Source organism: Terrapene carolina, unplaced genomic scaffold, assembly GCF_002925995.2.
Source record: "Terrapene carolina triunguis isolate 2854851 unplaced genomic scaffold, T_m_triunguis-2.0 Scaffold210, whole genome shotgun sequence".
NCBI lineage: Eukaryota > Metazoa > Chordata > Testudines > Emydidae > Terrapene > Terrapene triunguis.
The window spans coordinates 48,288,127-48,300,283 of record NW_020664561.1 but is presented as its reverse complement, the minus strand read 5'-3'; the positions used below and the strand labels follow the sequence as shown (position 1 = coordinate 48,300,283).

At 40.7% G+C, this 12,157-nt stretch overlaps 1 protein-coding gene across 1 annotated transcript in view; it reads left to right on the top strand.

Annotated features, from left to right (window-relative positions):
* LOC113407231 (cystathionine gamma-lyase-like) overlaps positions 1-12,157 on the top strand; it is a 72,517-nt gene that overhangs the window by 47,582 nt on the left and 12,778 nt on the right. The window contains exons 6-12 of the mRNA XM_026655468.2: positions 10-119; positions 844-975; positions 3,206-3,263; positions 4,652-4,729; positions 8,223-8,375; positions 8,639-8,760; positions 10,782-10,834. Of these exons, the coding sequence (XP_026511253.2) occupies positions 10-119; positions 844-975; positions 3,206-3,263; positions 4,652-4,729; positions 8,223-8,375; positions 8,639-8,760; positions 10,782-10,834 (706 nt within the window). The remainder of the gene's footprint in view (positions 1-9; positions 120-843; positions 976-3,205; positions 3,264-4,651; positions 4,730-8,222; positions 8,376-8,638; positions 8,761-10,781; positions 10,835-12,157) is intronic.

Sequence of the window (12,157 nt, the reverse complement as noted above, 5' to 3'; positions counted from 1 at the left end):
CTGTCTTAGGTACAAACAGATATTTCAGGAAGGTAGCCTCCAGAATGGGTTTGAAGATTACTTTTGTTGACTGTAGCAAATTGGAATGCCTGGAGGCTGCAATCACACCAGATACAAAGGTAATGGAAGAATACTCCTGAATTCCATTTGCAGTGTGTCTTGAATTATTTTGTTTTGTTCCTTTACAAATGCTGTTTTTACTATAGGAGTGTAGCAGTTGTTAGGACTGGCTTTTATTTATGGCAGAAAGCATAAACACAGAGATCTTAAAAGTTCTGAAGTCTCTTCTTGGGAATGCTCTGCATTTGGGTGGCAAATTCAAAACACTTCAGGGGCCATGTAGAGAGGGACATTTTTTTTTTTTTATTGGGCTAGTAATAATGGTTTGTTCAAAGGTGAATGTTGTAAAGGGGCTTCTGGGTTGAGGAGGGAAGGTTTTGCTGTTGACTCTGTTAATGGTTAAAGGCTGCTTTTTCATGGGGTTCTTTTTTAGTAATTACACTTCTTCACAGCTGGATGGGAACATGGCATTTGGCAAACTAATATTAAATACAGTTAATGATTTTTAAGAGCTTTTCTTAAAAAATGAAGAAAAATTCACTATTCTATTGGTAAAGCTGTTGCTAAAGGAATTCTAAGAAAGGAGGGTGCATGTGTGAGTGAGATCCATAGCATCAGGCCCAGATGTAAGTATGTGAGGCTCAGTCTGGTGCTCTCTTCAGAATATATGCAAAAGAAGAAAAGGAAAAAGTGTCCTTTTAAAAAGAAAGTTATAGGTGATGGTACCTGTAAATTACACAATGTATCTAAAACTAATGATTTCTGTTTGTTGAAAAATTACAGCTTGTTTGGCTCGAAACTCCCACAAATCCCACCCTGAAGGTCATTGATATTCAAGGCTGTGCAGATGTCATCCATAAACATAAAGACATTATTTTAGTAGTAGACAACACCTTTATGTCAGCATATTTCCAGGTAAGCTGACTGGGTGTCTGAAATAATGGGGGAAAAGGTTGGTACACAGGGATTTATTTATCTTTTTTTAATGATTTCTAATGGCAGAAGGGACGACCAATGAAGAACTGTGTGCTCTTGGCCTCTGGTTTGTTTTAAAGCTTTCACACTGAAAGTGTGATGCACAATTGGCTCTTTAACTAATACAGATCTGATCCAAAGCACTTTACGCCATTTAAAGAATGAATTGGAAAAAGAACCAGCTAACCATATAAAGATGTGAGATCTATTAAAACAAAGAGGCCAATTTAGTTAATGGTTGCACTAAATCAAAACAATTATCTAAGGCACTAGCACAGTTGTGAAGCTAATTTTCTACCTTCTCTAACTGTGACTTAACATGACCTTTTAAATAGATTTTCTGATTTGGTTGCTTTTATAGTTAACTCCTCTTTAAATGGCTGAATTCTTCTCCTGTCTTGTTTGTTTTAATCTAGGACACCTTTCTGGGCCTTACACTGTGTTTTTAATTGTTTTCTTTAAAAAATATAAATCTGTAATCTCATTTGATTTGGAGAACAAGTGAACAAAATATTTTAACACTATAACCTCAATGTATTTGAACGCAGCATCTTCGAAATATAGAAAAAACACTTTAACCTCTCAGCTACACAATCTTTAGTTATTATTTGTGGTAATTTAGAGCTTATTTTGGCCACAGAAAGCTCCCCTATTTTTTCCATTTGTGGAAATACTTTTTCAAGTTAAAAAATCCTGAGGTATAGTGAATAAGATTCAGACAAAGTATAGTTTCCAGTTCATGCTTCCAGTTCATGCCAAGACACACACATACACTTATCTGATTTAATGAAAATTAGATTAATAATTTACTACATTTTGGGAACAGGAATTGTCGTGTTTGGTTTGCTTTTTAATTTCTTCATAAATTTAGAAGGCGCTACAAAATAAAGGATTTGTATGTGATTAAAGTAGATCTGCACAAATACAAAGTTGTAAGATTTTGGCATTGTCAAGGTAATACCTCATATTCTTCCTTTTAAGGCACTGGTTCATCAAAGCATATAAGCAACTACTTAAAGTTTAAGTGTGTGCTTTGCTGAATTGGGGCTCTAGTTTGAAAAAAGTTTAGTGATCTTTTTTCTAATTTGGCTCTGAGTTGCTTCTGCAAGACTCAATATGGAAATGTGTTGAAGGAGCAATATATGCAATAACTTGTCTAGTTAATATGTCCGTTAACTTGATCACAAGAGAGAAAATCTATTTCAATGATTAACTCTGTAGGATTGTCTGACAAGTATTAAAAGGTAATGTATTAAACACTTGAAGGTTGCTACTGGGACACACGCCTAAAAGGATAACTATCCCCATAATTTATTATTACTTTAATATGTTGCATATAGAAGAAAGCACTAGTGCTTTAATTACTATTCCACTATTGAGAGATGACAGCAAGACCGTACAAACTTCTGTACATAGTCTGACAGCAAGATTTTTCTACCTTTTTGTTCTGAATCTATTAACTACATTGGCCTTTTAACACACTGAACAAACACAGTATAAGTGTTAAAGAGTAATAATTTGCAGTCTGTAATTTAGTGACTGATGTAAAATCAGATCATTTTTAGAGAAAGCAGCTGTTTCTCTTGTCACTTCCAATTACTCTTTCCTTGGAAGAGCAATTTGAAAACTTAAGCAAATGTGAAGAATTCTGTTTGTCAGTTGCTCCTGCTCTAAACTCTCTTCGATTTTCCTGTGGCAGTGTCATTAAGGTGAAAGACAAATCCAGACACAAGTGTAAAAAAATGCAATGAACAAATTGGCTTGGTTACCTGGGCCTTTCTTTGAAGAGGCGCAGGGTTTTGATTGGTAGGGCAAGTTATTTTGTATGTGCAGTTAACATTGATTAGGTTGTAAGCATGTTGAAGTGGTTACTATTCTGTACATGCCTATAAGCCGTCTGGTAGGTGCAGTCTGTAAATGGAAATAAAATAATTTTAAAAACTAGGGGTAGGATTTTGAGAAGTGCTTTGCATTGCCTTAACTCTTCTCCCACTGAAGTCAATAGGAGATAGACGTACTTTTGAAACTCCCAGCCTGTGTGTCTGTTACTTGAGTCTTCGTTTTTTTGATCACCAAATTTCTGCTTTCTGTGGGATGAGATGAGAGTAGTTTGTGATTGAAAATGGTGAAAGAATGTTAAATCAGATCTTCTATGTTTGTTCCATTTTAGCGTCCTTTGTCTCTTGGGGCAGATATTTGTATGTATTCAGCAACCAAATACATGAATGGTAAGCGTCTGAATATTACATAGCTCAAATGTTCTCTTGGTTTTGTCTAAAACCAATAATAATTGCCATAAAATATCAGTTTCTATTGCTGCTTCATGCGTTGTTCTCCGTATCTGTCTAAAGAGCCCTCAGAAATCCTTGCTCTGAGGAAACGTATAAATGGATGGTATTTCTACCCAGTTCCTGACCACAGCATACACACAACAGATATTGCCCAACTGATTTGCCTTTATTTAATTTAAAATAACAAATCCCTAAAACAGGACTGTACTTTCAAACCTAAGCTCTTTCTTGAGCAAGTTGACTAGCATTTCTCCCTCCAGGACCTTCTGCCTTTCTCTCTTGTCTGTGTTATGGAGAGCCATTGGTTGTAATGACCCTCAACTGTTTGAAAAGCACCTTATGTCCACGTGCAAAAATGCTGAGTGGAAGGCCACAAGTGACTGGCGTTACCTCCTGAAATGTGTAGGGGTAAATAGTCAGTGGAAGCTTAATAAACTGGGTGCTACTTTAGGTGGGAAACACTTTCACAATAGATGGTGTGAACTCTGACTGTCTTCCTTGATAGCTCTTAGCTCTGACAGCTCCCTCAGCCAGTGTATCCCTTTAGATCATGGATATCCCCTTCTAAATCCCCACCCCTCATTTACAAATCCTCTTCTCCCGCTCTGCAGGTCCTCACCTGGATCGCCAGCTATGCATCACTGACCCACACACCCACTATGTCCCCCAACAGTGTCCCCCTACCCTCACTCTGGCTGGGCCACTCCCCAGCCAGCAACTGCAGGCAGCTCAGTAAAGTGAGTGCATCAGTCAGTGATTCTCAGATGGATTGCTGGCTGGGGCTGCAGTAGCTGATACAAAGCTGGTAGACAACCCCTCAGCTACCAGGGGGCATTACTGGATGTGGGAGATGGTTTGTTTCACTGAGGAGAGTGTACTCTGGCAATTTCAAGGGCTTCTCTGAGATAAAGAGATCAATCAGTAGTACAACAAAGAGTCCTTTATATTCCTGAATGGAGCTAATGATCTGATTTCCAGGATGAGTCAGAAGAATAGCTCTGTACTTCCTTACAAGACCCGACAGACTGTCACTCAAGTACATACAGGGTTACAACACTCTATAAACCAAGGGTGGGCAATCTTTTTGGCCTGAGGGCCACGTCGGGGTTCCGAAACTGTATGGAGTACTGGGTAGGAAAGGCTGTGTATGTCAGTGCATAGATGATGGCAGCAGTGAGGAGAAATATCTGATGTCTTAAACTGCAAAAACAGAAAAGGAAGTATGTAGTAGCAGGACCAAGAAAACAACCCCCCAACCCTTTATATATTGAAAGCGTCCTGACTACAAACAAGTTAACAATTTAATGCTCTTCTTTTATCTTCAGGGCACAGTGACGTTGTAATGGGATTGGTTTCAGTAAATTGTGATGATCTCTATGAAAGGCTCAAATTCTTACAAAATGGTAAGTAGCCAACACAGGAAATTCTTTAAAACTTATTGGATCTAGGTATGCCTGTACACAACAGAAAGCATGTGGTATATTTACATCTGAAATCCATGTATCTAGGCTACAAATATGACCCAAGAGTTTAAATGGGATGGACTGTGGCCTAGTGTCCATAGCACTGGATTGGCACTCAGGAGATCTGGGTTCTATTCCTGTCTCTGCCACCTAGGGTGACCAGAGAGCAAATGTGAAAAATCGGGACAGGGATGGAGGGTAATAGGAGTCTATATAAGAAAAAGACCCAAAAATCGGGACATCTGATCACCCTACTGCCAGCAGCCTCCTAGGTAGACTTGAACAAGTCATGTTGCTGCTCTGTGCCTCAGTTTCCCAAGCAGTAAAATGGGGATAAATAATACTGACCTTCGTAAAGTGCTTTGAAATCTGCTGATGAAAAGCACTGTTTAATATGTTTATCACTATTTGCACTGCTTATACATGGAAAGATTTTCTTCTTATTATTTTCAAGTGTCAGAACAGAAAAACAGGAAACAAAGAAAGTGGTTAATTGTCCTTTTAATTATGAGGGCCTGGGTGGCCCAGGGGATTAGTAAAGGCTTTTATACAAGCCTCTGTTCCTTAGACCATGGGTGAGATCCTCCATTGAAATCAATGACAAAATTTCCATTGAGTTCAATGGGGCCAGGACTTCACCTCATGTGTTTAAATTCATCGCAAGTCGTCTATTGGCCTATGTGAAATGAGTTGATAGTGTCAGTTTATTGCCAGGTGTCACAGCTCAGGGCAATTGCACCTGTATTCCCCCTCTGTGATCCAGCAAGGGCACCTACCCTCAGGCTTCCAGCTCCCTAGCCATTGCCTTTCTTGTGTAGACCCCCATGTCTCACCCACTTCTTACTGGGGTATTTCCAGGCTGCACTGTTTCCTGCCTTCACTGTGTTATCCCTAGCAGAGGCTGTCCTTGCCCACTTGCTTGCTTTCTCTACAGAGACTGATAAGAGTCATAAGTTATGACATAGCTCTTTCTGCGTAGCCTTTTTTATTTTTAAGGTAAAAGCACTACAGACAAAACATATTAAAACCAATAAAAACGCATGCTACTAAGCTTATCAGTGATCATCCCAACCTAATACGGGATGTTCAATACTCCACCCAAGGGGTTTCTTGTGGTTTCAATTTAATCACAGCTTCAGCTCAGAACAGACACCTAGTTTAATGGTGCCTCAGTAGGCCAAGTCTTTCCAATTCTTCCCTAAGGATTAGGGCCCCTGTCCATTTGCTAGATCAGAAAGAAGGCCTTGAGCCAATCTGAAAGCAGGCTATTTATCCAAAAATCCTTTCTTTGTCTGTTGGTCTCTTGTCTTTTGAACTAGTATATGTGCACCTTGCCAGGGGAGTGGCAACCCCCTCCGACTAGAAAAGGTACATGCAGTTCCATAACAACACACACACAATTACATATTTAATACAATGGACCCTAATAGTATTAACCCCAATTCAATAAGGTTTAGCTTACTTTAAAATTTATCTTAATTCCATAAGGTTTGTCCAGGATATTGTTAGTCTGTCACACAAAGGTGTTTGTGGTTTGTTTTTTTTTTTTTTTTTTTTTTTGACCCATCATAATTACCTTTTTAATGGGGACCAATTCAGCAGTGACCAAGGACTGAATATAGAAACGCCTTAAATGAGACTCGGATCCTGGAAAGACTTGCATACATGCTTAATTTTTAGGCTCTGTGAGTAGTCCCACTGACGTCAATGGGAGTACTCCGCATATAAAAATAGGCATTGTACAGTAACTCCTCACTTAAAGTCGTCCCGCTTAACGTTGTTTCGTTGTTACGTTGCTGATCAATTAGGGAACATAGTCATTTAAAGTTGTGCAATGCTCCATTCTTACGTTGTTTGGCTGTCTGCTTTCTCCACAGCTGGCAGCCTCCCTATGGCCCCCTCTCCCTCAGCGCCTCCTGCCCGCCGGCAGACTCTGCGGATCAGCGCCTTCCCCCTCCTCCCCCGCCTCCTGCCCGCGGCAATCAGCTGGCTTGTGGCATTTTGGAGGCAGGAGGGAGGGGGGAGGAGCGAGGACTCGGCGCGCAGGCTCCCCCTCCCTCCCCTGCCTCCCGAACGCGGCAAGCCAGCTGATTGCCCCGGGCAGAAGGGAGGGGGGAGGAGCGAGGACTCGGCGCGTAGGCTCCCCCTGCCTCCCAAATGCAACAAGCCAGCTGATTGCCCCGGGCAGAAGGGAGGGGGGAGAAGCGAGGACTCGGCATGCCTCCCCCCTCCCTCCCCTACACGGCAATCAGCTGGCTTGCGGCGTTTAGAAGGGGGGGGAGGAGCCAGGATGCAGCGAGTGAAGTAAAGGGGGAGGAGGTGTGGGGGAGAAGAGGCGGGTCAAGGGTGGGGCCTTGAGGGAAGGAGTGGAATGGGCGGGCTGAAGGTGCTTGCAGAGTAGGGGAAGCTGCTCTGGAACCTACCCCACCCCCATTTACATTAATTCTTATGGGGAAATTGGATTCGCTTAATATTGTTTCACTTAAAGTTACATTTTTCAGGAACATAACTACAACGTTAAGTGAGGAGTTACTGTATGTCCTTTGCAGGATCAGGGTCCTAGATAGCAATCTTTGTCAGGCAGGAACTATCTCTTACTGTATGTTTGTACAGTTCCAACAGAATTGAACCTCTAGCCCCACTGTGCTACAAACCATTAATAACTGCCCTCATCTGTTGGAGGTAGTCCTTTCAGATCAGGATTGAAGCAGTATCTGTTCTGTGGATAAACAGAGGACTTTTGGCTGCAGGGCTGTCAGGACAGTACCTTTCTAAACTTATTTAAATATTTGTTTTCTCCCCCTTAATACCCTGCAAAATATCTCCTTACATGTATATAAGGAGGCATATAATTAATAAACTATTTTATGTAGCTGGTGTCCATTTTTTGATTTGTTTTCCTTTAGACCATATCACTCAGCGCGCACACGTGATTTTTGTATGATAAATTGGGAATCTTTTATGTTTTGGCAGCTGCATTTTTTCTGTCATCTGTGTATTTTTACAAATTCATTTTTATCCATTGAATAAAGAACACATGAGGCAGGGCGAATACAAAGTAAGTCTCAACAAAGTAATCTGAGGGAGTGCCGTATGTCTGATAAGATTCATCCCTGAGTCTTCAGTGTTTTAGCTCCTGCCTGACTCTCATATATTTTGGGGGGAGGAGAGGAGGAAATACAAACACATGTATTTTTCTCTCTCTCCCTTATCTTGTTTTAAAGTTAGAATATTTTTAGTGTGGTCTCAAAGTACTATGTTTGAGTTTCTAGATATAGGGCCAAATTACACCCTGGTATAAACAGGCAAAGTTCCCATAGAAATAAATGGGAATTGCATCTGTTAACATCAGGGGTCAGTTTGGAAAGTAAGACCTTATTCAATAAGGCAGAAGAGGTTTTTTATATATTTGTAATATTGTGCTATTTTATAGCCCTTGGAGCAGTTCCATCTCCTTTTGACTGTTACCTTTGCAATCGGGGTTTAAAGACACTGCAGATCCGGATGAAGCAGCATTTCTACAATGCACTGGCTGTTGCTCAGTACCTTGAATCAAATCCCCGGGTAGAAAAAGTCATTTATCCTGGTAAGTTGCAGGATTTCTGAAGAGAAGATATTTTGGTTCTGTCTCTGTTTGGTATAGGATGCTGCATTCCTAGGTGTTGCTGATACATCCATTGAATTTGATTTGTAAGTTTTACTCCGGCATAGGCATTTATCTTGCAGTTGATTCTATGCTGCTTAACACTTGAAGGTTGCTTTTTATGTGCCTTAGTGTGGCTTGCTCTTCTCTGATATAATTTTAACAGACTGTATAAGCTGTTTTATTCAGAATGTGATTAATTTCAGGACTGCCCTCGCATCCTCAGCATGAGCTAATGAAGCGTCAGGCCACTGGCTGTCCTGGGATGGTCACCTTTTACATTAAAGGAAATCTTGAACATTCTGAAATCTTTCTCAAGAATTTAAAGGTAATTTCCCTTCAAATGAATGTAAACTAATTCTGTAAGAGAACCTGATTGTGACTCTGTTAGGATTCTGAGTGAAAGAGGAAGCGGTTATCTTCAAAGCAAGGACTGTCTTCCTATGTGTTTGGGAAGCTTCTAATCTATTTGGGTAGTACCACAATCTAAATAATGGATAATTATGAGATGGCACAGTAATGAGAAGGAAGAAAAGGAAGTATCCGCCCATTTGAAGTGTTTACAATCATAGCTGGGGCTTATATAGCTAGTTTAAACCATGTGTTGCTACTAAAAGTACACCTCTACCCCGATATAACGCAACCCGATAAAACACAAATTTGGATATAACGCGGTAAAGCAGCGCTCCGGGGGGGGAGGGAGGGGGCTGTGCACTCTGGTGGATCAAAGCAAGTTCGATATAACGCGGTAAGATCTTTTGGCTCCCGAGGACAGCGTTCTATCGGGGTAGAGGTGTATTTGCATATCTTCTGACAACTGTTAATGCAATTTGAAAGCAGAAAAGCTGTTTCTGATGTAACACTGCTAGAACATTTTAAAATACTTGACAATAGAAAATGCCTTTTGAGACTTCTTCATGATCCATATTCCAAAAGGAAGGGCTCCTCTTTCTGGCAGATCACCTGACAGGTGTTCTCGTAACATGAGCTTTAAAGCATTGTTTAGCTCCCTTTTTCTTAAACTTCATCATTGAACTTGTTCATGGCTATTGTTCTCTGGACACATTTTGGTAAATTTTTTAAAACAGAACCAATTAGTAGCTATATTGACAGTCAAATTAAGGATTTCTCTTCCTCCCATACCGTCCCACCACCACTAGCCCTCACTCCCCAAATAAAATCACAACTGAAATTTCACATAATCAAATAACATCCCACAAACAAAGGTTTGAGTACAAAAATGAGTCTTTCATCCTGCTCTGGAAGGTCAGCCGTCTCTGCCTCTGTTTGTTTAATAGGGAGAAGCAAATTCCAGAATCAAGGATTCACCTCCCTCTGAGTGTTTTCACCTCCAGCCCCTCAGTGTCCTGGCTAATCAATTGTTGGGCTGATGCTTAAGGAAAGAGGTGTTTTCTAAAATAGACTGTCTGGGTATACAAGGAGTGGATTACTCCTGAATGCAGAAGAGGCAAGAGGAACAATAGCAGGCATGCTGATCCTGACAGCAGCTGCTGCATCCTCAGCAGACACACATCTAGTGTATATTTCTGAATGCAGCAGAGTATGTAGAGAGCATTTTGTCATCTAGTGCAAGAACATATCTATGATTAAAGATCAGTGATTAGTGAAGACCTTTAATGGGTGGTGGGCATTTCTCAAAGGATCAGCAATTGAATTCTGTTAAGTTTGGATTCTCCTCCAAATTTCTGGGTTTGCAACATCATATGAGTAATCTTGTGAGAAAAGAATCTCATGACCTTTCTGCTTCTAGTAAGGCTGCAAACACAAGTAAAATACCTCTGAAACAGTGTTCCATCAGTTCTGCCCTTGATTGGGCCCAGAAAGTGTAGGGGTGCATGAAACCTGAAGAATTAATAGTTAGGACAGGAGAGGGATATGGTAAAGAGAGAGGAGGGAGTAATTTCAATTTAAAGTTTTTTAGTTCTGCTCTTATTTTTTTCAAAGAGATTCACCCCATCCCCACTCTGACTATACTCAAAGCTCAGGGGTGCACCCTGGTTAGCCCTGACAAAAATTTCTTCCTTGAGTTGCTTACTTTCGCCTCCTTCTCTTCTTTAGTCAAGTTAAGGCTGATGTTTTCAGACCCAGTAACATTTTGCTAGTAAACTACATACCAATTGTTTTTTCTTATTGCATCCAGTATTTTTTCCATGGTATGAAAGTTTTTTGTGGTTTTCTAGTTCAGCAAATTCTACTTCAAAATTAAGTAAATTATAAGACATAATTGCCTTTTCCTCTACAATGTAGCTATTTTAAATCCTCTTGCCTTTGTTTCAAATAAATAAACAAGCAGTTTTTCAAAGTGAACTTTTGTATTTCCTGCTATAGCTTTTCGCGCTGGCTGAGAGTCTGGGAGGATATGAAAGCCTAGCAGAACATCCGTAAGTCAGTCTTCCAGTAGAGATTTAAGATGAAACAATCCTTAAATTATACATACTTTGGAAGAAAAGCTTCCATTTGGATTTTGTGGTCATCTTGAAACTGTGTAGTGTTTAAAATTGGAATGTTTCACTTTGTGGCCAAGCAACATAGAGCTAATTTTTATATCATGTGAGCATTTTATGGCTGGTCAAGAAATGAGCAGTGATGTGATCTTATTTTAGAAATTTAAACAATGGAAGACTCTTGCTTTGAATGGTACAGTATGCTGTCACCAAGACCTTCCCATGATTTCTTTACCTCCACTCCAGTCTCATAAAATGCCAGGTAAAAGGGTCACAATAGCATAAAGTAGCCCTAAAAGCCATGGTTCTGGCTGATGGAGAATTCCCCTATTTTAGGCATTGTGGAGGATGGCCATAAGGCTGCCGTCTAAGCAGTGGTGCAAGTAGAAATCATTTCTTGCCGGTATTTCACTCATAGGAGGGACGCAAGGGCGGCGGGGGGGATGAACGACATGACCTCCCCACATGGCCCTCCATGTGTTAAACAAATGCCGTTGTAAAATGATGCTTTAGGCCCCTGGTGCCACCTACATGTACTTCCAGGTGTCATTGAGGATCCAGTAGCACCCCAAATTGAAAACTTTTTAAATGAAAGAAGGATAGGAAGGATAATCACCCCACTTTCCTTTAACACACTATCAGTGCCTCCCTTATGTCCAAACTAAGCTTCTGCCAGCTTGCCTTTATCTAAGTATTGCTCTCCGCCAGGCACTAAGAAAGCAAAGATGCTGCGCCATCTGGGTTTGATGGAAAAGAGGCATAGAACTGTTTGTGCCATGTGCATTGTTTTATTATTTTCCTCAGCATGACATACAGGAGGGGCAATCAAAATCAGCCTGGCAGAACATGCATGAGAAATATCTCTGGACAGATAAGCAATTGATCAAAATCACATTCTCTGATCTCTTGGGGCCAAATCCTGTTCTGTTGAAATCAAAAGGAGTTTTGCTATTGAGTTCAATGGGAACAGGCTTTGACATTTGGAGAGGAAAGAACAAAACCACTCAAGCAAGAGCTATGTTGCTTATACCACAGGTATCAAAGGCTGCTGACTCATGTGAGAAAGTCAGCAGACATCTGATCTTTGTCCATTGCAAGGCAAGGGAGAAATCAATGAGGCTAGAACAGTCTCTGTACCATATCCAACTCATAAGTCCACCTGCAAAGGATCAAGGAATATCAAGGCTCCAGATTACCTTGAAGTCCCCTCAGTCCCTTGGTTAGAACGCTCCCATTAGGATATGTTCATTGTCCAGAGGC